The 27,288-nt window shown below is 40.6% G+C and overlaps 1 protein-coding gene across 2 annotated transcripts in view; it reads left to right on the top strand.

The window, feature by feature from the left end:
* Window positions 1-27,288, top strand: part of NSF (N-ethylmaleimide sensitive factor, vesicle fusing ATPase) — an 81,845-nt gene that overhangs the window by 27,436 nt on the left and 27,121 nt on the right. For both annotated transcript variants that reach the window (XM_020798010.3, XM_020798009.3), the window contains exons 5-9: window positions 5,175-5,341; window positions 7,282-7,389; window positions 8,436-8,511; window positions 13,913-14,068; window positions 25,518-25,717. In XM_020798010.3, coding sequence (XP_020653669.1) covers window positions 5,175-5,341; window positions 7,282-7,389; window positions 8,436-8,511; window positions 13,913-14,068; window positions 25,518-25,717 — 707 coding nt within the window. The remainder of the gene's footprint in view (window positions 1-5,174; window positions 5,342-7,281; window positions 7,390-8,435; window positions 8,512-13,912; window positions 14,069-25,517; window positions 25,718-27,288) is intronic.

The following is a 27,288-nucleotide window of genomic DNA, read 5'->3' on the forward strand; positions in this document are numbered from 1 at the left end:
ATGCTACATAAGGCTGATGATGTCATCAGCTGCAGCCATCTCTCAGGAGTGATAAGATTTCAGTTTTCCCCAACGTTCCGAGACTCTCTGTTGACCCCTTCTATCTTGGAGAATCATTTGGAAGTTGTGGGATCAGGAGGAAGTTTTTAATTCCTGAAAATCACCACCATTGATTCCAATCCCTCCATTCTTGCAGTCTGTCAAGCCTTCCCCACAGTGAAAGGGATCGCAAGGGAATCTTGGAGCTTCCATGGGCAGGGGAGAATTGGGAACTTTTAGTTCCCCAAAATAGTTATGTCAGCAGCCTTGAGGTGTAACTTTCTACTATTGGATTTCTGACAATATATACTTTGAGTTAAAAGTAAAGAGAAAATATAGAAAATTTTTAAAAAGACCAATAGAAGTTTGTCTTATCAAAAAAGTTAATAAAGATGCACTTTCCCTTAAGAAATAGCCCAAACAAAGGAAACTTAATGTGAAGGATGTATATGAAACTGGAAAACACTTCTGTAAATGAATAATATGAAACCTGTGTGTAAAGCATAAATGTACCTTACTCAGTGTGCATGTGTTTGGTCTATTAGTTTTAAGAAAGTGTGACCAGTACAGTGAAGTAGGTGTATACATGATGCATACAGGTCTCATGCTTAATCATATAGGAAAGTGCAATGGATTGAGCTTTGCTGAAGACAGATTGTAATCCTCCCCTTGCACGTCTTTTAAGAAGTGTGCTATAAACGTTTTCCTGGTGTCCTCTGTCCAAGGTGCTGGATTGTCAAGTTATATGAAACATCCTTGTAGTACTGTACAGTGGTACCTCACAAGACAAACGCCTTGCAGGACGAAAAACTTGCAGGACGAAAGCATTTTGCGATCGTGTTGGTGATTCGCAAGACGTCTTCTTCTAAGGCCGTGCTTCGTAAGACAATTTTTTCCACAATACCGATGCCTTGCAAGACAAAAATAATTCGTTTGTCTTGCAAGGTTTTCCATAGGAATGCATTGCAATGCATTCCTATGGGAAACCGCTTTTCGCAAGATGAAAATTTTGCAAGACGGTGCTACTCGTGGCACGAATTACGTTTGTCTTACGAGGCACCACTGTACTTTGCTCTGGCATTTATTATGCCTGGTATTACTGCAGTTCATGTAATTCTTGGGAATGGTGAACACAGTGGTGAAGAGCTGTAGGTTCTCTACCTAAGGTTATACAATGGAGCTAATTTCATTTTGCTCAGTTACATGAAACAATGGGGAAATATAGCTCTTCAAGCATTCATTTCTGAATTCCATACTGGTTATTTAGGCAAAGCTGCCATACTATTACTGGCATCGTTGAGCAGTAATTGTATAATATGTATCATTGGTGTGTCACTTGCGTCCCAGTACCTTTCAAAATTAGAAGGTTGAACCCTCAAATGGCATTCTGTTCCAGCTTTCATATTTGGAATTTTCATGGAAAGGGTAAAAATATTGTAAATAAATAAATAAATAAGCCTTACTTTGCAGTATGCATTTTTCCAGCTGCAGCCTTATGAGGGCTTGAAGAAGAGAAGAGAATGCTACCCACACAGACTTAATGACTACATTTTCTTTCCCCTCATTGTATCTGGGAACTTAGGAAGAAATGAATCCTCTGTAGGCAGTGTAGGAACTCTTTCCTGTAAATCAGATGTGTGTAAGATATATGTGGAATACGAATTAGTGGCAAAGAGGTATTTTCCCCCCATATGTCTTTAAGCAGAGAGGTTGCTTAAATTAAGTAGGTGGATGCAGGCAGGCATGTATCTTATTTTTTGCCACACTTCAGCATTTTGAAGGTTTGCAGCCAGAGTGGGACTCTGCAGATAGGGACCATCTCTATGGCTAGAGGCTCCTGTTGAGGTGAGTGGAATATAGTACAATGGACTGTGTAATCCCAGGAGCCAGGACAAACCAGCCATTCAGTCCAGATACTGAGACTGCTAGTCATCTCGCTATCTCCAGCAGTATCCAGTACCCAGAAGTGCATCTCTTTATCCTATGTGAATGGCTAACTTTCACCCATTTCGTACGAGGTAAAGAAAATCAATGGTAGCTATAGTATTGAAGGTAAACCTGTCATTCTCTGTCCGGGAAGCAGTATTGTATATATGGATAAGTGAGTGTCCATGAGTATCACCTCGCATGCACAGCCAGAAACGCATGCTCATTGAACCATGTAGGGTTGAACCTGCAGGGAACCAATGCAGGGGTATTTATTTTATTTATTTTTGGACTTCTATACTGCCCCATAGCGCTACAAGCACTCTCCGGGCGGTTTACAATTTTTTAATTATACAGGCTACACATTGCCCCCCCAGCAAGCTGGGTACTCATTTTACCGACCTCGGAAGGATGGAAGGCTGAGTCAACCTTGAGCCGGCTACCTGGGATTTGAACCCCAGGTTGTGAGCACAGTTTTAGCTGCAGTACAGCGTTTTAACCACTGCGCCACGAGGCTTGTGTAGTATACAGACCCTCCCTTTTCCTTACCTGTCATGATGGGGCATTTGCTGATATAAAATGGAGTACACTCGAATAGCTAGCGTAGAAGCTACTTATAGTAATCATAAAGGTGGAATAGTTGTACGGCTGATGTTCATAAAATTTTGATCACACTCCATATGATGTACACCCCTGACTTAGTGTTCAGTGCCAATAAAAACAAAAGTCTTCCCGTAGCTAGTCTTCGGGTGTAGAAATCAGTACCACTCGATCTGAGTAGAAGAGTTTTCATTAAAATAATGTTAAAAGAACATAATTCATTCCTAGGCTTTAATTTCATTCAGCACAATTCTTTCCTTTAAGCACTAGTACCTCTCAAACTCTCAGACTGCTCTGTGAGAGGCTTCCAGAAACGCTCTATTCTGGCTCTTTCCATGCCAGACTGCTTGACAAACATACTCCAGCAGTCTCCTAGTTCTTCCCACACAGTCATCTCTGTTACCAAGTTGGTACCATTTCTGTTACCAACTGAGTGTTACCAACATTCAGTTCTCCTTGCTTATCCCCTCCTGTCATATACTTACTAAACAACATAAACAATACATTTAAATGGAGCCAAACACCATAGGCTAGTTAGATTGTTTAGTAGAATTTTAGTTCAGCAGAAACCCAGCTTCTTAATAGTAACACAGTAGTACTTGGAATATCTCAAGGCATGGTCTCTTGAGCTGTAGTAAAAAAAATCAGGAGGTATGGCAGAGGCATCTTATATTTCCCTTCTAACTTACCAGCTTCTAAATAACTAGCTTGTGACGCTGCGTAATTGGAAAAATGGATCTAATGGCAAGTCATCTGATTTAGGTGTTAGATTTGAGGATGATGCCAGGTTTTCCCCAGTTTATCTTCTTCTGTCTTAGGACCTGTTTAATTGAATTATGGAAATTAGAAGGTTTTTCTGGATGCAAATCATTGCTTTGCCTCTAATATAATGGATTTTTAACATTTGTAAACAGGGTTAAATGCAGTTGGCAAAGAGGGAAAGCCATTCTTAAACAGCAGTCATTGGAAGATAGCTTATTACAGAGGTGCAGTTTAGTAATTTAAGATTCTAGATTTAATTTTTTTTGCCTGCTTTCCTTTAGAAGATAATATTTTTATTTTGAAATGTGGTAAGTCAGCTTTGCTATGTGTAAGGGGCCTCCCCCTATTCATTCTGGTGTGTGGGCTCTAAAGCTATGACCCAAATAGGCAGCAACACTGGCTGTTTAAACTGAACAGTGTAATGTAGACCTGTTTTCCTGTTGTTTTTACAATTGACCTGCAGATGTGTCCTTTCAGACATCAGTTGTGCTTCCACATCACAGAAAAAACAACAACACAGTCCTATAATTTGGTTCTGTTTGGACTCTTCCCAATATTTTTGCTAGAAAAATGGTGCAGATTTACAGTCAAATTAATATTTTAAAGATATAAAAAGTGTTCCTTTCTCTGTTTGTAAAATCTGGCCACAGCTTGTGGATTTACATATCGACTTGGGTGTATTTTCAGGATTATATAAATAGTTCTAACAAGCTAAATGCCGATATGATGTCATTACTTGCGTGTGTTACTCCAAAGAGGCTTTATGCGTTTGTGACAAAAATATGGGAGAACAGGGGAGAAATTGACAAACGTTAAAGCAGAAACTCAATAATATGCTTTGAAGTTCATGAGACTTATTTCAAACAGAGAAATTCGCTTGAAAACCCTCACCTTGTTAATAGCTACCACACTGAAATCTTTGTCAAGGTTAATGTTCTTAGTGCTTCTATAAATTTCTATATATATATTTCTAATCTGTTTTGCTCATTACCCTTTGACTTCTCTTTGCTTCAGAGGGCTTAACTTCACTCTGCTCTGATGGGGTCAGTCTGAGCTCTCATGCCATTTTTTTTTCGCATTTTGCAAGAAAGATGATCTTGACAGGAGCTTTGGAATACTTGAATAACCATATTTTTAAAAACCTCAGTAAAAATAATTTTACAGGAAGAATTTTTGTTTGATGCAGCCTTGGTGGAGGGATGGACTGTAGTCAAATATAGCAGCCATTCTCAAACCTTTTTTTTTTTTTTGGCCACTCTCCGTTTAGGATCTCTTCTCAAGCTCCAACCCCCCCCCCCCGGTCAAACAAGGATACAACACAAACAAACATTTTTCAGAAACTTCTGACATTTTTCAGTCTGTGACCCCTGTATGACCCCTGTTGAGAATGGCTGTGCTAGAGCATTTCTCAGTCAAGGGGCAGCAAGAAAATATAGAATTTTCTTCTTCTCTAAGAAGAGTTTCCTGATTCATTTATTCTTCAAGAAGACATCACTGCAGGTTACCAGACAAAAACTTAATATGCTTAATAAATATATAAAGCATTCATCCCTCTGGTTTAACAGTGGTCTAAACATTTGTTAAGATTATTTAAAACAAAAACGGGTAACACCGGTCTTTCTGATGCTGTTGGCTTACAGTTCCCATCAGTCTTTGCCAGTAGGACCAGTGATGAGAGAACATGGGAGTTCATTTCCAAAAATGTACAGTTGTCCACTCCAGATGGGAGTGTTTAAGGAAACTTTTTCTTTTCTTAGGGTGCATGGTTCTTCCGAAGTAAATAGGTAGCAATGACTTACAGGTGTGGAACTCTCTATTAAAATGTATGTTTTTTTTTTCTGGCACAGTTTCTGTGTATAACTTTGATAAGACCAAGCAGTGCATTGGCACTATGACTATTGAGATTGACTTCCTGCAGAAGAAGAGTGTTGATTCTAACCCATATGATTCAGACAAAATGGCAGCAGAGTTCATCCAACAGTTCAATAACCAGGCATTCACAGTTGGACAGCAGGTCTGTATATTTCTAACTTAGTAGTGGAACCATTTATATCTGGGAGGGGTAGCTTCCTATACTCTTTCAAACAGCCATTTATAGAGACATGGAAGAAAGCAACTAGAAAATGAACCTTCACAATTATATGCATATTTCCTCATTAGAATTATCTGTTGGCAGTACATTTTTTTCTGTCTACTCAAAACCCTTGAAAACCTTTGATTGATCAGATGTTGTAAATTTTAACGGTCATCAGACACATCCAACTAAGTGGCAAAGGATTATGAGATCTGAATACTGTGACTTATGGAAGGTCAAAGGTATCCTACCTAAATTTTTCAGGTTAGTTTGAGGTTTGTTCAGAAGCCACTGGTAATGGTGCGGCTAAAAATATCGTTAAAAACTTATTGTATTGTAAATAAATAAATAATGAGCTTTTTAAATACAGGTATACAGTTCTGACGTACATGAAAGATAAAGGAAGAGGTGAAATTCTGAGCAAAAGCCTTGTTTAAGTACCCTGAAGATGGGTGGAGTACATGGTTTGTGGGCAAGTTAAAAATATCTCAAATCGCAAGGTTGGAATAGTCATCTGCCTGACACTGCCCACCATTAAAGGATAGCTCCCTCTTTTTGGAGAAGAAATGATACTGGATCAGAAAGATCACAAAGTGCAAAATGGCATTGCATTTTTAAATGGATTTAGTACTTGTCCATTATAGTAGACAATAGAGAGAAGTTGTATTATCCATACCTTCTGAAGAGGTTCTACAAATCTGAGGTGGAGGAAGAGGTTTAAAGGCCAAATGAGAAACAGAGGATTGGTTTTAGAAGTGCAGCATAATGTGGAATGGATTGTAGAATGGATTAGGACTTCAGTGGGTTTGGAGCATGGCTGCTAGTTATAAAAGGGTAGCAAAAGTCTATTGGGCAGGAGAGAGAGCCAGACTAGAAATAAAAAGATAAAAGCGATACTTGCAGTAAACCATTTCAATGTGCAGTTCTCCTCTTCAGAGTCTCAGCCAGCGAATCAAACATGTCCTTTGTTTGCTTCTCTCTTTTTTCTTGTGCTTAGCCATTGATTGATTGATTGATTGATTTGATTTGATTTGATTTATAGCCCGCCCATCTGGTCTATACGACCACTTTTAGGTTGCAGGGTTTCTTTAAGGTTTTTGTGTATTTTTGCAAACCTTTTCCCACCATCTCCCTGTAATGTTTGACTACATGAGTATCCAAATCTCAAGGAATTAATTCTTTAATAGTTATAAAAGGAAATACAAAAAGGTAGTCAAAGCAGGGTTCAGAGAAAGCCTCCAAATTTTAAACTTTGAATACCAGCAGGAAGAGTTGTTTCAGTCTTCCTTGCTGGCCAATCAAATCTCTCAAATTAGGCCTCTTATCAGATTCCTTTATTCTGTTTTTCTGTACATTAAAAGCATATTTTTTCATGGATTCATCACATATATTCTGCAGATGTTACCTGCAGAGGGTGCAAGGGGTAAAATGATGAATTGGGTAATACCTCTTAGTTGTCACCTTTATGCTGACTTAACAGCAATAATTTGCAAAGGAGTTGCTCTCACATTTCTAGCAGTAATAGTAAATTAGTTACGTTGAGTAATTTACACAGTTGCTAAAACACTTCAATCAAACATTCCTTTCAGTTAGGTAAAAGGAATCACTTTATAGGACGAGCGTACAAATTACCTTCTATGAATAGTATTCACTGTAGGGTACCGGTTCCAGTAACAGGCCAGTGTCTCACACAACACATAGTTCTGTTCTAAAATGCGTAAATCAGCAAGGTACTGAATCTTGTTATGTAACGCATCTATTGTAACTCTTTGGGCAAAACTTGTGTTGGTCTCATCTTGGATTACAGATCCACTTGTCTGTCAGCAATGCAAATGCCAGTGTTACAGTATCTTTATTCTTTCTTCATTGTCTTCCTGCAGCTTGTGTTTAGTTTTAATGACAAACTCTTTGGCCTGTTGGTCAAAGACATTGAAGCGATGGATCCCAGCATCCTTAAAGGAGAGCCTGGCACAGGAAAAAAACAAAAGGTAAGGGCCACAGTTGATTCTATGACTTAGGACAGCATGCATGTACATCATTTGATGACTGGCTGAGAAATATGTGAATTAAATCCAGTGAGTTTGAAACAGTTTCTGTGGATTGCATAGACAAATCTGCTGATGTGGTGGTTGGCTGAATGTGTTGAAACTTGATCTAGCGAGTCACTTTAAGTCATACATAAGTGCTAGTTTATATTGGCTCATCTACATTTGCAAGCCGTCGCTTGATCCTTCAGTCTTTAAGTGACAAGCAAGTGGGTTTTTATTTCCTGTTGAATCAAAATTGTCTTTTTATTATGCAAAATACCGTACACAAACCAACCCTAGCTCTGGTTTCTCAGGCTAGAGTAGATCTATAATCAGACTTTCACCAAGATGCTCTATGGACAACCAACCCAACCCTTGAAAAGAAGAGAAAGAAATAGAGACGGGACAGAGGCAGGTGATAAGAAGGCAAGGAGGAATAGGTGGGCACTACCTGCAATGAAAGAGGTGGGAGATGGATGACTCAACAGTGGCATCTAAAATTAGCCTGGAATCTTTTGAAAAGTGGAGGAGTGTCCTTTGTCTGAAAGAAACCTGGTTGTTAGTTCACACTAGCTTTTCTCCTTGTAGGTCTGTGTTATTTTAAATGTAAATATGGTAATATTTATTTATGCTACTTTTTTCTCATCCTGTTCCCCACCCATCTTCCCAATTTTGGAGCCAGTGTGTTTTTTAGCACCTGTCATCTCTTCTGGCAGCTGATTTCTGTCTTGGAACACTGGATTCTAGGTCATGTTCCCTGTTTTCAGAGATAGAGCTGGAAACATAGGCACAAAAAGTCTTTTTGACATATGTGACTCAGAATAATTTGGAGGCAAAAGACCAGCTGTGTTCAGATGGCTTTACATTCTGCTGCCTACCAATTTCCACTACAAGGAAACTTGTTTCACTATAAAAATTATGCTCTTCTGAAGCACTCTGCGGAACACTGAAAATGTCACTGTTCTTCAAGGCTTTTAATTTTGGGTTTTGTTTGCTTCCCTATTTAGATTGACGTTGGTCTGGTTGTTGGGAACAGCCAAGTTGCATTTGAAAAAGCTGAGAGCTCTTCCCTCACTCTCATTGGTAAGTGTGACAAATGGAAAACAGATGTGCATTCCAAGCAGTATGTAACAATCCCAAGAACTTTCTAGCCTAAAATGTTGTTTTTTACTAGTCTGTCTGCCCACACATACCAGTTTGGTCACTGCGTTGTTTTCTTCTGTAGTCTTCTCCACTAATTGCATTGAGGCCACTCTTACTCACTAGAGGCCATTAGACAAATGTCTATTTACAGAGATAGTGTTGTGCAGTGGTTAGCATGCTAGACTATGACTTGAGAGATTCAGGCCCTAGTTCCTACTAAGTTACAAAAGTCCAGTAGAGGAAATTTCATTTCTTTTCTTTCTCTGTGACTCATGAATTGGGTTTTATTTCTCTTTAGATTATGATTCATGATCCACAAATAGGTTGGTTTTTGACCAGAGGTAACCACCATCTCTTTGGCCTAGATTTTGTTTTTCAAGGGGGAGGAACTGAACAAGAGAGGCAAAAGAAAGTGACAAGCTTTTGTATCTTGAATAGCTGTACAGCAGAAAGAATGTCATTGGACAACTGTTCTGTAGCTGCCCAAAATAAATTTCACTGGAGGAAGGACCCTGCTGTTACCTTGTTAGGACCAGTTGGTGCTCCTTCCTCTCTGATGCCATTAACAGCTAAGTATCCTGAATCAGTAAAAAGGATTGTGTTATTTCACCTGCTATGACCCAAGCAGGAAAGGGTGGGAGGTGACAGCAAGATCCCATCTCTTCCATCAGCCTTCTGCAATAAATACAAACTCTCCAGTTCACCAACTGGATTCACTAGTTGTACTTTTGCGTAAAACAACTACAGTATGAATATTATTCAGATACAGTATATGGGTAATGAAAATGAAGCTTTAATATGAGACTGTGTAAATATTCAATTCCATTATCTTTAATAAAGGACCAGGATGGACCCTTGAGAGTAGGAAAGCCTAATCTTGATGAGTTCTTCTACAACAACTTCTCCATCCTGCTGCCTTCTAGAGTTGTAGTCAAACACATCTATTTTATTTATTTTATTTTATTTATTAGATTTTTACCCCGTCCCTCTAGACAATGTCTACTCGGGGCAGATTACATAGATAAAAACATGGTAATATAACATATATAACATTATAAAATTACTATTATAACAATTAACTTCAAGCAAGACGTTACCAAGATGGCATAACTCAATAAAAAAGAAAAAAGGAAAAAGAAATAGGAATCACTTAATTGACTGGAGGGAAGGCCTGCTTGAATAGCCAAGTTTTGAGCTGGCTTTTGAAAACACCAATCTAGAGGACATCCAGGTTGTTCTTGTCTTTCAGCAGGAGAAAAGAGATCAGGTCCCAGGAAAACTGGATTTGCCAGAATGTCCAGCAAAAACTTGTGTTTGAATTCACATTTATTCACACATATGTTCCTTTGTTTGTTTGTTTGTTGTTTTTGTTCTTATATATTTGTGCTCTGTGCTTGAAAAACACAAAGTAGCTGGTTGGGTGAGTGGGCCAACCGGGGAGGTCTCCTGTGAACGCACTAAATATCTACTGGCCATCTCAATAAACTGCGTGCATGTCTGGGAATGTATGATACTTGAGGAGCAGCAGTGAGCAAGCAAGCTACTGAGGAAGGATGAGAAGTGTTAGCGGGAGCAGATCACATCCGATATGGGGACGAAGTGAAGAGGTTTTTCTCCAACAAAAACACATCTGAAATCTGAAGTATATAAATGAGATTTATACAAATTCTTTTTTGAAGAAGCTCTTCTCACCAAAATCCTCTTGTTTATCTTACACCAGTGTAGAGGAAAATATGTCACTTACTGTAGCACAACCTGGAATCCAAGGGGGGAACTCTTTAATTAGCAGCTGCTAATTAGAGCCTCCACTGCCATGTGTGAAGCCACCCAAATTATGCATAATGAGTTATTTCAGCAGGGACTCTAGGAGCCACTAATTAAGGAGTAATGGTTAGAACTCTGAATTGAAAATACAGTGATCAAAATTCAAATCTCAGTACAACCTTCAGAGCAAACCAGTGTGGTATAGTGGATAAAGTGATGGACTAGCATTCTTGACACCTGGGTTCAAATCCTTGCTTTCCAGCGGAAACTAACTTTAGAAGTGTAAAGGTACTGGTAAAACCACTACTAAAACATCTCATGTATCTTGAAAACCCTATCAGAATCACTGTAAGTCAGATGCAGCTTGATAGCATGTGACACAATTCAGTAATCCATACTTGGATTTTGGGTTGTGTTGCAGTAGATGATAAAATTTCCCTACACCAGCATAGGTTATGTAAGAAGATTTGACCGCTAGCTTCGTTAGGCGAAATAGGCTTCGTTAGCCTTCCCTGCCCTTCTACCTGCCACCCCCAAATCACTGGAAATCTTTTAGCTATTTTTCTTTATTTAATTAAATTTATTAAATTAAAGCCCAGTTATTTTATTGGGAATTCTGTAGGATTTGATTGTGTTAGTAAACAAAAGACAACCTGTTTGAAGAAATGGCCTTAGTCTCTTTTGTGGTCGAAATCAAAATACTACCTGTGGCCAGCATGTGGCAGCAGAGAATAAGGAAAGTTAAGTGGGAACAGGAAGCCCATGAGAGCAATGGCTAACTGTGGCTTCTCCTGGCCAGCTGAAAAGGAAATGAAATAAAGGAAAACACTAGAAGTCTGCAACCTAAGAAATGGCCAATTACTTCAGATCAAGACATGCAGTATGGCTTGCCTGCATTTCTCCTTAACCTTCCTTCTTTTATTCCTACTGGTGGGTCATTGAGCTGATACAAAAGTAGAAGCAATAACAAGAAGAATGTCCTTATCCTTGTTTATGCTTTAATGCTAGCAACTTCAAGCCTTCTTGGTTCTATGGCTCACAATCTTGACCTCTCCAAGTCTACCTTTTCTATCTGCTGTACTTTTCTGTCAATTTATTCAAACTCTCATGTCTCCAGACTCTGTGCAGTTCTGCAGCAACCTTGTTTTTCCTTTGCATTTCCTCTTCTAGTTAGCCTTTTATTGCTTTCTCAGCTTTGTGCCTCTGCCCTTTTCTTTGTGGTGAAGACTTCTGGGAATTGTAGTCCAAGAACAGTTGGGTTACCCAAGGTTGGGAACCACCACACTAAATGAAAATCAGTATTTGATGTATCCAGTGGGTCATCTTCAGCTGAAACCAACAGTTGAATTTAGCTCTGTCTTGATCTTCTTGCCCCTTGACTCTTTGTCCCCTAGCTTCCCTCTTCCCAGTACTCAGACTGCTTTTGTTCATGCTGAATTCTTAACTGTTATAGTTTCCCGAGTAATGGATAATTTTTTTTTGCTACCATAGTTGTTAGGCTAATTATAATTGAAAGGCTTCACTCCTACATGTGCAGTGCAAGATAACTGTTGTGGGTAGAAGGCAGATTTCTGGATTACTCGTAGTAGATCATCAAGAGTGTCTACACCAAATAGTTGCTAGATTTTGGAAAGATGATATAGAACAGATCTTACAAGTCTGAGGTCACCCCAGGTTTAAATGCAAAGCAGAATAGCTATGCTGATGTTCAAGCTGTCCGACTGTGAATGTATATTGGTGAACAATAACTTAGATAATAACAGCAGTCTTAAGACGGGAAATAACTTTAGAGCCTAATGTATTTTTTTGATCTTGTCTCAAAGATGTACAGTACTTTCTCTCTCTTGTCCCCGGTGCTGTTCCATACTGGCTAACGCTCTGCTCTGAGTATTAATCAGTACGTATAGAATGCCACCGTAGTCAGCTTGGAGGAGGATGGGTAGCATCTAAGAACCCAGCTGACCGAAGAGAGTGAATGCAATTCTGATGGCAGTTTTAGAACAAAATTGCTCCAAGGGTAGAATGCTCCACAGTTGTTCCATCAAACTGTAACTTGTAGTTATAAAGCCACAGAGTGCCTCTTCAAAAATAGTGGGGCTTATGTGTGCACAAGGGAGTAAGTGGCGTGAGATACAACTATATGCAATGAGGAAAATGCATACAATGCATATGTGGAAAAAAACAGGCAGTTTGGCTGATTTTAACTGGTGTTTATAGCCAGAGTAATATTACCTTGTTACTTGATACAAAGTAAGAGTCAGAGTGCATAAGAATTCTCCTTATTGTATGTTGGAACAGACTCTTCAGGTGACTTGATATAAACAATATCAAGATATGTACAAAATATGCATCGCAGTGAAGAGTCTTATGCCACAAAGTTTCTCCCATGATAAATCTGTTAATACTGTATTTAAGGTTCCACATGCATATTGTTTGCTTCATTGGTAAAGGGAAAACATTAGCTGAAGAGGTAAGTAAAGGCAGCATTGTAACTATGTACAGTGCAATGTTATGTATGAATAAATAATAAATAAAATAGCTGAATTTTATTAAAAGGGCATAAAAATAAAGTTAAAAATGCAATGTGGTTGTGTGATTGCTTGAGTCTTCTATTTCTGTGTTCACCTTTGGAAATAGGTCCTTGTAATTGACAGACCTTACCTCTGAATACGTACATATAGGATCATTTTGTAACATACTGGCCACCATTTTTTTTTAAAACTACATTTTAAAAGGTCATCAAGAGTGATGGCATTCGTTTTTACTTGAAATACTTTTTTACTTACAGATTTGGTCTAAACGAATAATGGCTGCTATATATCCTTCTTTGAAAAGCACCAATAGTGTCCCTGCCTTGCAGTTAAACACTACTTAATGGGATGAGCAAATAAATATGTTACCTTTTTGATGCTTGGTGGCTAAAGGTACATTTTTTTTTCATGGATAGGTAGAAGAGGCTTCTCCAATCTGTTACTTAGTTCTGTACTCAGAATTTAGTCTCATTCCAATATGGATTCAGAAGCTTTTGTCCAGGATCCTCTTTGTGTTCACAAGCTTGGGAAAAGTCACAAATTAAAGTTTTCTGCATTTGTGTCGTATATAGTTTAGCTGCTGCTCTTCTTTTAACCTGGATAAATTTATGAACCCTGCTTCTTGTTCGTGACTTGGCCTTGTTTCTCTCCTCTTTTTGTATTGCCTCCCCTTCTTCATTGTTGTCTTCTCCATGTCAAATTATACATGGAACTTTCTTGAGAACAGGGACCTGTCCTACTCTATAAAGTTGATTCTGAAGGAGAAACCACATGTGCGGTTTCCCCATATTACTTATTGGACAATTGAGTTGAAGCTGACAAAGGTTGACTTAATTCTGTAAATTCATGGCTGAGCTGAGGTTTAAATCAGAAATTCCTTGTTCATATTCTTAACCACTATGTCCGCTCCTACTGGCCTTATCACACACATTTCTATATAATGTTTTAATTTTGATTTTGCATCCTTGCACGCAGAATACAGAATTCTGAGCCACTTCCATATTAATGAGTTCGTCATCCTTGAAATGTCTTCTCTTTCTCTATAGGCAAATCCAAAACCAGGGAAAATCGTCAGTCTATTATCAACCCTGACTGGAATTTTGAGAAAATGGGCATTGGAGGTCTTGATAAAGAATTCTCAGACATCTTTCGACGGGCATTTGCCTCCCGGGTGTTCCCACCTGAGATTGTGGAGCAGATGGGTGAGTACCAACCATGGAAGCAACTAAGGGGATCTCCCCAGCACGATAAGCGCACTTCAGCAATATGGAAGTACAGTGGCTTTCAAACTCAACAACAGGGTTATAATGCACAGATTTGGTGAGAAGCAAGAGTTAAAATGGGAGTTGGCAAGGGTGTGATGAAAAGGGACTTTATAGCAGTAAGAACTGTGGATATGTCAGATTTTACAACAAAAATGTAGCATGTTACCATCTTTCTTAATCAGACTGAGTTCTTTCAAAGGGGAGCCCTGAAAACTGAGTATAAATGTACAGTGGTGCCTCGCTTAGCAACGTTAATCCGTGCAGCAAAAATCGCTGCTAAGCGATTTTGTTGCTAAGCGATATTAAATAGCCCATAGAAACGCATTAAAGCCTGTTTAATGTGTTCCTATGGGCTAAAAACTGACCTTAAAGCAAAGATCCTCCATACGGCGGCCATTTTCGCTGCCTCTTAAGTGAGGAATCCGTGCGAAAACACAGCGGGTGGCCATTTTGTTTACCCGGCGGCCATTTTGGAACTGCCGATCAGCTGTTGAAAAACCATCACTTTGCGATGATCGGTAAGCGAAACAGGGAACCGATCACCGCGAAGCAAAAAAACCCCATAGGAAACATCGCAAAGCGATCAAGTTCGTCACTATGCAGTTTCGTCGCTAAACGGAGTGCCCGTTAAGCAAGGCACCACTGTACAGCGTTGGTTTGAGTTATGCCAGGTGCTAGGCAGAGTGAAGGCAACATTCAGACCCTTTGAACAGATTGCTTTGGACCCAGTGTGGCCAGTTAAATGCTCATTTTCCTCCAAGCTCCTTGTTTACTTACAAACCTTAAGGAACATGCTAGCAAACACTAGGAATATCACCCGGCTGAAGACCAGAGTAGACCAAAAGGCTCTTCTCATCAGGTTCGCAGCTGCTAAAACAGCTCAGTTACTCCTATACAACAGTGGTGTTCCCCTCTGAATAATCCAGGCTGTAACCTACATTGTTCATTGTGCATCTAGGTTTTCTGTTCCAATAGTTCTGGTTTTATCAAATTCAGATTATCACGGCACACAGCTCTCTCAGTTAAACATGGAGGCAGACTTCACTCTGAGACCTCAACAAGTTTAATTTTAGAGCGTGGAAGGGGCAAGAAGGATGAAGAGATGCAATAGGTAATCTCCCTCCCTCCCAGGTTGTGAGGTATAGAATTACTTCTCAGCCATATGGGCTTCTGTAACTCCAGGTGCCCATGAACTTAGCTCACGAGGAGGTCTGAGCAGGGCTATCTTTCTCAGCCCAGCTATTTGGAGAGTGCCATGAGAGAACAGGGGTTGACCCTCATGCATGCTGAATGCATGGCTTTCCCATCATATTGCAGCGATCTTCAAGTAAGAGCCCTTGCTTATTAGCAAGTAGAGCTTAAAGCTTCCCATTCCAGCTCCTTTTCTCTTCGACAGGCCCCCCTTAGGCTAAAGAAGCTTATCTGAAATTTGAAGAAAAGTGCTGCTTCCTGACACTCATCCTTCTTCTTTGCATTAGTTATAACTTGCTCTTCTAACTATATTTCAGGGCTCAAATGCCAGGTTGAGGTCTGCCATAATAATTCATGAGAGGGAAAGGAAAAGAAAGCAGCTTCTCAGTTCTGTGCACAACAGCGACAGCAACAGGTCTTTCCCCCCTTTTGTGTTTTCTCTCTTTCCTTGTTCCTGTGCCTCACAAATGAATAGCAATAAATATGCCAGCTGCAGTCTGGTGGAATCCATCTTCTGCATTGCAGTTGGCTTCCGGCTGTGTATGGTTTCCATAATTCTTTTTATAAAGTGTAGGGAAAGGAAAAGAGATCTGTAAACCAATTTTTACTGTGCCACATCTGCAAAGACAGACCTACCATGAGGCAAGGTGAGGCAGCAGATTTTGGCTGATGGAATTTGGAGGTAGATAGGACTCCTAGGTTACATGGCCTGCTTGCCAGGAAAGTCTCCTGTGCAGGCCCCATTAAAATGAACTGGAGTTCCTTAAAGGTAGCATAGAAGCTAGGCAAAAAACTAAACAACATTTGTGCTGAACCAAGAGACAGAAAAGATGCCTTGCATCCCTCCTTCCAAATAGCAAAGAGTAACTATGTTAGTTTGTTGGAACTACAGCAACAAGGAAGCATACGATACTTACATTCATTGTAGAATCAGCTTTTGCTACATTCCTATGTGTCAAATAATAAAGTTGGCTATCCACAAAAACGCTTGCGGTATTAAGTGTATTTAAGGTGCCATGGGGCTTCAAGGTGCAATGTTAAATATATTTCTAATATCGTTACTGAGATTTCTCTTTAAGCTTGTAAGATGTATGTTTGGTGAAAATACCCTTTGCTTGATCTTTGTTGTCTACATAACTTAACATGCTCATATAGAACTTTAAGAATTTCGGCTGTTGAGAATTAAGGTCCCCAGTCAGCATTCCATCTGACATACAGTGGACCCTCTACTTACGGAATTAATCCGTGTTGGAACGGTGGTTGCAAGTCGAAAAGTCTGTAGGTCGAATCTCCATTGACTTACAATGCATTGAAAACTGATTAATCCCATAACTGGCAGTTTTTATTCTATTTTTGTTCCATTTTGGGTTTTTTTTCTGGTCTGTAGGTCGATTCTCTGGCTGCAAGTCGAATATAAATTTTGCGGCCAGAGAAGTCTGTAACTCAAAAAGTCTGTAAGTCGAGCCGTCTGTAAGTCGAGGGTCCACTGTAATCCAGAGATATGAAAGCAGATAAAGCTATTCATTTCTATTGATCAGAAGGTTATAATGCCGTATATTTTCATCTACTGAGTTGAAGTGGTGGGAATGGCTAGACTGCTACAGAGGGACTACTTCAAATATTCTTTAGGCAGGAAAAGGTGCACACTGTCCAAAATACAGCTGGTAAAAGCCCACTTGTTTAAGCCCATCTAAATGGGTGTGTATGTGTGCGTGCACGTGTCTCTGCCTCCCTGCATGCAGCTATCTTCCTCCTCTGCGCAGGGATCTCAGGGGCGAAGTTGTAAGAGAGAGAGATGGAGCCCTGCCCAGTGGGGTTGAAAATGAGAGGGTATGTTGCCCATCATGCACTGTCTGTTTCACCTTCCTGTTTGCTCCCCTTTGTATGTCCAGACATGCAATCAGCTACGTGGCAAATTTTGCAGTCCCTGAATGCAATAGGGAGCCTATCAAAGGGCAGAGAAAATAACTTATACAATCACTCTCACACAGTCATGTATGTAAATGGGGTTCTGGCCACTGCCAAAATGGCCTGGGAAAGATGTACTGTAATGCTATCTCACTAACCTTACAAAGGTCAGAAGGTCAGCATGTTTCCAAGGGTGGTTTTCAGTGTTCTCTTTTACAGCAGCATTCGTGGTGAGTTCTGACAATAATTAAGGATCATGTTATGTACACACTGGTGTTTTCATCAGCTGTAGATTGCATGAAGGGTGCTTCCAAATCAGCTACTAGCTGTGGGAGTAGTAGATGTTATAGCACAGGCTTTGGTCGGCAACCACGGGGAATGGCCATAGAATGATGGCCTGGTGAGCCCCAAAACTGGAAGAAGGAGCAGAATGTTCATGCAAGGCAAAGTGGGTACAACAGCCTTCCGAGCCCTTTGGATTACTGAGTATCATCAGGTGACTGACCATGGCAACATCTGCAATGAACTGATGTTCACCTCAGTATCCTTTTTTTCCCCCGAGGAGCAGATGGAGCGGGAGACTAGGTCTATAGCTCTAAGTACCCATGCTGGATTGCTAAAAACTCCAGAAAATTGCCAACGATGAGGGCTAGCCATAATATCTAAAATGCTTCCCACAATTGATGACTAAAACTAAGCTCCAGTGAGCTGCAACCCATCCATGCTGGTGGCCTTTCCTATAATCTTCAAGCAGGTGTTTGGCCGCCTTCTCATTTTCAGGCTTTTAGTAGATGAGGCTGCTGGTGTGTCTCCTCGGCGGCTGTGATTTTGCTAAAAGCCTAAAATTACAGCAAATGAAATGTACTTAAATTATTATTTTTTTTTTAAAAAGGCAGGCTTTGAGTCCCACCTTTGGGCTCAAGGTTTTGTTTTGTTTAATGTGTGCAGTTTTTTTTTTTACCATTTAGCCCAGGGCTTTTCTGTATGTGTGTTAAGAATTCCTGCTTTCATCTGATTTTTCTTTTTGTTTGCATTCCATCAGAAAGAGATAATTGTTCTTCAGATTGCATAAATCCTACAGGGTCCATTGGTTCCAATTCATCTTCCCTTGTTGTCACTTTCCCTGCAGGTGGTCTTAGTTTTGTCTTAATCGTGGAGGTTAACAGATATTATGCTAGGTGCTCTGCAGCCATCAGAAATAGCTGCTATCCCCATAACTCTTGTCTTCCCTGCCATAGACTAAAACTTCCCTTGTGCTATGATATGATGATCTTTGGCTGCTCTGGCCACCCATGACTTGAACATCAATGGTATTGGATAGAGAACTGAGAGTGTGGATCTGAACACGGCTGCAAGAGTACTGAAGGAGACAGAGCATTACAAGCATCTTCTGCCAGTGTTTTGTCATTTTCATTGGCTCCCAAGTCCAAGGCTTAACTGCGGGGTTTGTGTTTGAAAGCTGTTTATGGACCTCACTTCCATGTGCTATGTATCTCCTGTGAGATTATCCTTTGAGGCTCCTTTTCTGGTGCTCTCTCCAAGTGAAGCACATTTCTGGGTGCCTATGAGTGGAAGGGGGCGTGGTGGCACTGTGGGCTAAATCACAGACGCCTCTGTGCTGCAAGGTCAGAAGACCATCAGTCGTAAGATCAAATCCACGCAACGGAGTGAGCTCCCGTTGCTTGATCCAGCTCCTGCCAACCTAGCAGTTCGAAAGCATGTAAAAATGTGACTAGATAAATAGGTACTACCATGGTGCGAAGGTAACAGCGTTCCATGTCTAGTCGCTCTGGCCCCATGACCACGGAAGATTGTCTTCGGCAAACACTGGCTCTACGGCTTGGAGACGGGGATGAGCACTGCACCCCAGAGTCAGACATGACTTGACTAAATGTCAAGGGGATCCTTTACCTTATGAGTGGAAGGACCTCCTTGGTTGTAGTTGCCTGTTTGTGAAATGCCATTTTCAGAGCTGGGCACCACGTGCCTTCTTCAGTCTCTCTTTTTGTGCCAGGAAAATACCCTTTTCAGATTCTGGGGACTTTGCTATTATGATTTGATTCTTAATATTATAGCTCAGTATTTTCATTTATTTCTTGCTCCATGTTTTTAACTGGTTTGTTTAAACTTAACATGTTTTGTTAGCTGCGTTCCATTTTTGTGTGATTTATTTTGTAAAAACTGTTTTACTTTGTGAACTGCCTAGTCTTTCCGATATGAGAACAACACATATGTGTTATAAGGATATAAATAAAGCCACTGTGATAGCAAATTCGCCCTTGACTTCTTCCCTTAATTTTACTCCTTAAAAATATTAAGACCCAAACCTGTTTTCTGCATTTGCCCATATCCACCTCTTACTGGTTTTGGCTCATCTGCGTTCCCTTTGCTGTGTTCTACACACTGTTGAAATTTTATATTATAAATAAAACAGACAAGAGGCACCAATCTCTCTCCCTTTGCTTATGAAAATCTGTAAGTTATTGAGTATATTAATGATGCTGTCTAAGCAGTAGCATCTCCCAGCCCATCTGACTGTAGTGCCTTTGCCTTGTATGAGTACACCTGCTACATAATGAAAGCATTCAACAAAGTTCATTCTATTCCCACTGAGGTTTGTGCCTCGTATACAAATGTCATATATGCTTGCACCTGAGTGATTGTGAGGGGATGGATTTGCAAAGCTATCAGAAAGCAAATAATTCTGTAAATGGCATCTCAGGCTGACCTTTGCAAACTGGCGTAATGAGATACAGTCAGAAGATGGTTGTCTCGGTCTAATTTGTGCCAAATGTCAGCCCACTGAAAATTCCTTTGGTTGTGGAGCCTGCTACAGTGGTGACAGCATTGTCTTTGGATCATGCTTTATCTGTTGCTGTTATTTTGAGGAGCTGTTGTGTAGCTGGCTTATTTTCACTGTGCAGATGAGTGTTGCTTGTGGGCAAGCAGGTAATTAAAAGCTGCTTGATAATCTTGGTGTTCAGTTGTGTCAATGACCTTCATTGGAGAGAAGGGTCCTGATGCTGGACAGAGGCTCCTAGAAATGCCTGCAGAAAGGAAGAGGTTGAGTCTTATTGAGTCTTTGTTAACAGTACTGACATTTGGAGACACTGCCTGCCTTTCTCTCTGAGGAGAGATAAGCTGTGAAAGCAAGGGTTGCCCCCGTGCAGCAGGAGCTACAGTGTGGTCTCCAGCCGTGACATTTTCAAGTTTGTCATCACCTCCCTATTTTGAGGGAAGTCTGTCTTCACATTTTCAGTACCTTCCATGTTGGCCAGCTGGGTGCAATTTGTATAGAGAGGCTCTCCGGGTTGAACTGAGGTGACAGAGTGGGGGGTGGGCTCTGTGGTAGAGTGTGTGCTTTGTGTGCAGAAAGGCTCAGGCTTAACCTGTGCCATGTCCAGCAAAATGAACTACTCTACTGCTAAGTCACTGGGTGACTTTGGGCTCTGGTAGGGTTTGCCACCTTTTTCTAACACCCAGTGTTGAGAGGCTCCAAGGAAATTGATGGGCAGTAGATTCAGGACACAGAAAAGGTACTTCCTCATAAGTAGAAGTAACTTGCAGGATTTCTGCCATACAATGTGGTATTTGCCACAAATTTTAAAAGGGGATGAGACAGAACTTGAAAAAATTACTTAATGATAGATAACACTCAGAATCCAACAGCCATGCTGGGTCAAGGTTTCTGCAAGTTGTCCAAAAAACCCCCAACTTTTTCAAAATTAGGTGCATTTATGAAGAGGGGTAGGTCTGTTGGAACTAATTAACCTTACAGTGAAACAACACCATATCCAGAGATAGCATGCGTCTGAACACTGTGTATTGGGAAGTGTTGCCCTTCTTGCATGGTTAGCACCCTACTTCCAAGAGAGGTCAGAAAGAGAGAAATCTTTCTGACCCTGTAGGAAGCAGGGTGCTAAGCCAGCTAGATTTATGGTTTATTCCAGCAGGGCTCTTTTATTTTGCTTCGTACAACCTTGGATAGCTGAGTTGAAAAACAACCTTCCCTGCTAGAGATGATAGAGTAGGCTGGACAAATGCTTTCACTTGCTCTTTGTTGACTTTGTATGGCTGTGTTTCTTTGTCATGGTAGCAAGTTGAGTTGAGGTTGCATGTTCTGAATGGATTTATGACCAACTGAGTTCACTCACATGTGCCACTTTTTATGAAGCTATAAACAGTAATGGCTTGGTCTGAATGAAGGTGGTGGTACACTTAATTCTCAGCCTTTTTGGCTGTGACTTCAAGAGTGTGTAAAGATAAGAATTACATTCTCCAGAGCAGCTAAACTTTATCATTTCTGTCTATGTTGCTAATCTTGGATTGTCTCCAGATGACTATGGGGTAGTCCAGAGCAGTAACAAAGGGAGAGAGGGACGCAGAAGCCGCATGGTTAACTTCGCATCACCTCTGTATCCAGAATGATTGAAGATTCCAGTCTTGTGGTTGTTGCGGGTTTTTCGGGCTCTTTGGCCGTGTTCTGAAGGTTGTTCTTCCTAACTTTTCTCCAGTCTCTGTGGCCGGCATCTTCAGAGGACAGGAGTAGCACTTACTTGTTTCAGAAAGATAGATTTATCAACAGATTGGAAGAAAGCAATACTAGATGTGGGTAGATGCTTTGACATTGCTGGAGCTGTACTAATTTCTTGTTACTTACAATGTCCCAATAACTTTTCATTATGTACAGTATGATGTGGATGCGCACACTGTTTGTGACAACTAACCTTGTAATATGGCTGCCAAAAAGCCGAATGTGACTATGTGGGCCAGTCCTTGAAGGAGATGGCCTTTATAATCTAGTAATTGTCATATTTAGAATAATCACACCTGTGTTCTCTAACAGTAATATATTAGTAATAAGCTCACCAACAGCCATCTTCATCATTGTTTTCATTCCATTGCCAAAGTACTGAACTGGCAGTACATACAGTTGAGTGCAGTCCGATGCTGAATGTACTGGCAGATGTAAACTACAATCGGAGAATGCATGTACCCTCTCCATCTGATGACCAAAGGAATACTTGAGTATTATGTCCTTGTGGAACAATTAATTGTGTGTGTACGTACATGTACAAACTCCATAATTAGTACTATATGCGATTCACTGAAAATGGCATCTCTCAGATAAATTAAGTGCATCCCCTTTATGGCTGTCTCTTGCAAGAAAGCTAATGGTACAGCAACAGGGGATTATGTCCATCTGGCTTGCCTGACATCAGAAATTCCCTAAACCTGTTTGTACAAAATCTGTCCCAACTTGCTCGTAGCCTTTCCACAGCCTCTCTCGTCTAGGCAGGCTGGGATTCCCCTTCACCGGCATCACTCATCATTCAAATCCCACCTCACTGTTTTTTTGGCTACACAAGAGATCGTGTTCCCCGTATGCTGAATTAACAGGCTCTTCCCTGACACTAATTTGACAAGGATAACTTTTAATTTATCACCACCTTGCTGGTTCATGTGTAAAATTAGTCTTTCACCTCCAGTAATATTTTTCTTTCCTCCCCCATTTACATTGTGCATGTGTTTGCTTTTCTACCTGTCTCTCTCAAATGCCTGAGAGTTGACTAATAAGTCCAGCTCACCACTGAGGTAACGGAAAAGCAGATTCGGTGTATTAAAAACTCACAACTGCCGACATTATGGCCATGTTTAATACTGTGATTCAGCCTGAGAACCATGCTGCCCTTGGTTTGGAAGAAGACCTTGTTAGTTCTTCTTCCAGAATATGGCAGGTGGACAGCGTATGAGTTTGCATAGAGGGCAGTCCGAGGCAGCTTCAGAGAGATATGTGACTGATATGCCGCTGTGGGACATATGCTTTGTAGACAGATGATCCCAGAATCCTCAAATCCCCAGCGGAGTGTTCTCAACTAAGAGGGGCCAACAAATGCCTGTGTCTGAGATTTTGAAAAGCTAGTTTTCAGTGAGAATAGGCAATACTCTCGGCTGGTTGAGCTAGTGACCTGATTAAGGATAATGTGGGTTCTTAGAGGGTATTTCTGCTTCTTCAACTCTATAAAAATTCAGAAGATCCCATGGCTTGCTGGAAATAATTTGAGATCAGTTGTCCAGTTCTTCTTTTTTTTTCTCTGCCGTTCTCAAAATCTTTTTCCCCACATGCATGCAGAGGTCCATCAACACCCTCCACTCCTGTATTTTATTCCCTCCTTCACAGTCATCCACTGTGCTGCTCTAATTGCTATCCTTCCCTGTTTCACTTTCAACATTTTTGTTATGTGGCATCAAGTCTCTTCCAACTTGTAACAACGCTAATAGGGTTTTCAAGGTACTGTATGTGGGATGCTCAAGGAATGGAATAATTCTGTATTATTTTATTGTTTATAGTATATTAGAAGCCGCCTAGAGTGGTCTTATAGGCCAGATGGGCGAGTTATGTATTAAATTAAATTAAATTAAATTAAATTAAATTAAATTAAATTAAATAAATAAATAAATAAATAAATAAATAAATAAATAAATAAATAAATAAATAAATAAATAAATAATACCTTTGTTCCCTCTTAGTAAGTTTTCATGGCTGGGTGGAGATTTGAACCTAGGTCTGATGAGTGCTAGTTCAAGACCGAATGCCTTAAACCACACTGCTTCTTTATCAGTACATCATCTCCAATCAAGTTCCATTTATTTATTTCTCTGTTCTATTTTCCAAATATGCCATGAAGAGGTAGCAGAGCTTACTACTAAACTATGCTCTTAGCGTGCGGAAGGTTCCAAGCTTAACCTCTGGTATCTCTGGTTAAAAAGACATCAACATGTGAGTGAAACTGGTGTCAGTTGGGACAGCAATAGGTCTATGTTCTGACTCAATCCATCGATTTCATATCTTCAGTTTTTCTGAGGTTTTATTAGAGAATTGGTATATGTATTTGGTATTGTACTTCACAATGTTTATTGCAAAACATGCACCATGACTCCTGTTTTAAAATCAGACGTTACTGCATGTTAGTGATGCGGCTCCCAGCCCCCTCTTCAAATCTGTCCCAGTGAAATCTGTTGATGAACTGAGTGCAGCCTATAGCAGTGGTCCTCAACCTTGGGCCTCCAAATGTTCTTGGACTTCAGTTCCCAGAAATCCTGGCCAGAAGAGGTGGTGGTGTAGGCTTCTGGGAGTTGTAGTCCAAGAACATCTGGAGGCCAAAGGTTGGGGACCACTGCCTATAGTACATGTCAGAGGAAGGGCCAAATTGGTCCTTGACCCTGCCAAAGTTGTCCATTCATGTTCTAATAGCTTGTAGTATCTTGTAAGTTATCACTAGGATGGGAAGCAGGAAGGGGAGAGAAGATTCACACACCATAAGACTGGAAAAGTGTTGTTCCCACATTAATACCCTCCTGATTTATATAGCAGTCAAATTTGGGCCTGTTGCCACAAGACTCCAAGTCCTGGAAGGAGCTTATTTGTCAGGAGGTTCTCATTTTATTACCTCAAACACCGAACTTGATCCTATATCTATCTGTTTGGAAGAGAAATGATACAACCAATAAGAAGTTAATGGTTTTTGTGTACTCTGGATACTTTCTATATAAATAGAATCTGTTAGTATGTAAATTATATTGTGTTAATATGTAAATAAGGGGAAAATGAGAGAGAGAAAAATGGGAAAGGGGATTGGCCTGATTTGAGGTTCCAACATCTTATAATAGTTACATTGGCCATGAGATTAAACTGTTCCCCACATAGTATGTGAGTAGAGTTAGACTTATGCGCTCCTGTCTCTTCTGTGTGCACCAAAAGAGTGATTCAGAGCATCCAGTATGATTCATTTAAACTGTGACTAGCGATAAAGGTAAAAGTTCCCCTTGACATTTTTAGTCCAGTCGTGTCCGACTCTAGGGGGCGGTGCTCATCCTGTTTTTCAATCCATAGAGCCAGCGCTTGTCCGAAGACAGTTTCCGCTGTCACGTGGCCAGCTTGACTAGGGAACACCGTTTTACCTTCCCGCCGAGATGGTACTGAGATGGTGGCTAGTGATAACAATAGCTTAATACTACAGTAGTTTGGATCCAGACGTCTGGCTCTTGTTTTCACCAACTTTGCCTGAAACCCAGTGAACAAATCGATAGCCCAGGCATTGTTATTTAAATACTGTTAATAAATGCTTCAAATACCAGTAAATAACTTGGCAGTTGTATTTTACTACAATTGCATTTTCTGTAGGCAAGACACCTATGACTAAACAGTGTTGTCTTGTATTTCTCTGGCCAGGAAATACCTTCTGCTTCAATTGCACAATAAGTATCTCTTTTCTTTCCCTCCTAGGCTGCAAACATGTGAAAGGCATCCTCTTATATGGCCCTCCTGGCTGTGGTAAAACTCTGATGGCCAGGCAGATTGGCAAGATGTTGAATGCCCGAGAACCAAAAATAGTGAACGGACCCGAAATCCTCAACAAATATGTTGGCGAGTCAGAGGCCAACATTCGCAAGCTCTTTGCAGATGCCGAAGAAGAACAGAGAAGGGTAACTTGACAAGAATGAATGAATGTGGTTGCTTTAACCTGAGATGGGTATTCGGACAGGAACAAGACATAATGGAGCATGCATGGCTGCCACTCAGAGCAGTAGCCCTGCTTTGTCTGGTTCCTCTCTACTTCCCTATAAAACTGGCTGTTGTAAAATGTGTGATGACATTGCTGTGTTGCAGTAATTTCTGCCCTACAAACAGCATGCACTGAAATTGGATATGAGTGCGGAAAACTCACAAAGTGATTTGTGTCTTGCATTCTGATAACGGTAGATGTGATGAGGGGAAAAGAGGGCAGACGCAACACTGTTGCTCTCAGCAGCTTTCCTGATGCCTGTTTCCAGCTGTGGTAGTTCAGAGCATTGCAATGACATTGTAAAAAGTTCCTAGGAGTCTAAGGGGCCAACCACCATATACGCCTCAAGAAGACATTGCATACCTTAACACATCTTTAGAAGATCCTACCAAACTTCAAACCATTGAAGGACGGAGATTTGATGGTTTCCTTCAGCAGTTTATTCTGGTGCTGGGGCTATTTTTACAGTCAGGATGTTATATAGCACAACTTTGTTTTTTCTGGTGCAATGCAAATTCTAATCATCTGGTTTGTAAATGCCAGAGCAGGCAGGAGAAGCCTGTGTCCATTCAGGGTGAAGATGATAGCCTTCAGAGCAAGTCTCTCACAGAAGCTGTCTCTACATCTCTGTTCCACGACAACCTTTACCCTTGTTTAGGTTAAGTTTCCTCTCTTTGAACATGAACATCTAAAGAATATTCTTTCTATGTGGTTGCCCCTCAGTTTTCTGGGTATTGTTGCAAAAACATCTGGAAGAGTGGGGTTGTGTCTTGTTCCTTCCCCAGCAGAGGTAGGGCATATGACTACTGTTTTCAAAAAGAGGATGCCCTCCAGCTCTACCCCAGTTCCTTTCCTTGTTTAGAATATTTTTTTCTAGCAACTCTTAATCTCACCACTCTAGAAATCACTCTTTTCCTTTCACTTTTCCAAGAGCTTGTCTCTTCTTACCTTGTCTTGTTTTCTTGCTTCTCTTAAGAGGTTTTGCAAATTTAACTCCTACTCACTACTTACCTTCTGTTCCAAGCAGTACTTAACAACGAAAACAACAACTCTTAACAAGGGGAGCATTTTCACTGGGGGATTGTCTCTGCCATTTTGACATGGATGCAGTCACTTTTATCCAGAACCTAGCTTTCCATCCCAGAGATCAACATGGCACTCTGCAGATCTCAGGTGTTGGCGTTATCTAACTTCTGCCCATATTCCTCCCACTCCTCCTCTTATGGCATGTGTAATCCTGCAAAGGGCACTTAAGATGCATATCGAAAGAACAAGTGAACTTAAATGTTCCAACTCGCTCTTTATATTGTTTTCATCCCACATCTCTCAACAGAAAGGTTGTAAAGTCTACCTTGGCTTACTAAATTAAGGTGTGCATCTCTTCAGCCTCTGATTTGAGTCTCACACTGAGGCTGAGGCACATCGCAGTACCGTTTGCCAGGGTGGCAAACAGCCATGTCTGTTTCTTTTTTCACCTCCAGTGCTTCTCCT

The sequence above is a fragment of the Pogona vitticeps genome, chromosome 6 (assembly GCF_051106095.1).
Source record: "Pogona vitticeps strain Pit_001003342236 chromosome 6, PviZW2.1, whole genome shotgun sequence".
Classification (NCBI taxonomy): Eukaryota; Metazoa; Chordata; class Lepidosauria; order Squamata; family Agamidae; genus Pogona; species Pogona vitticeps.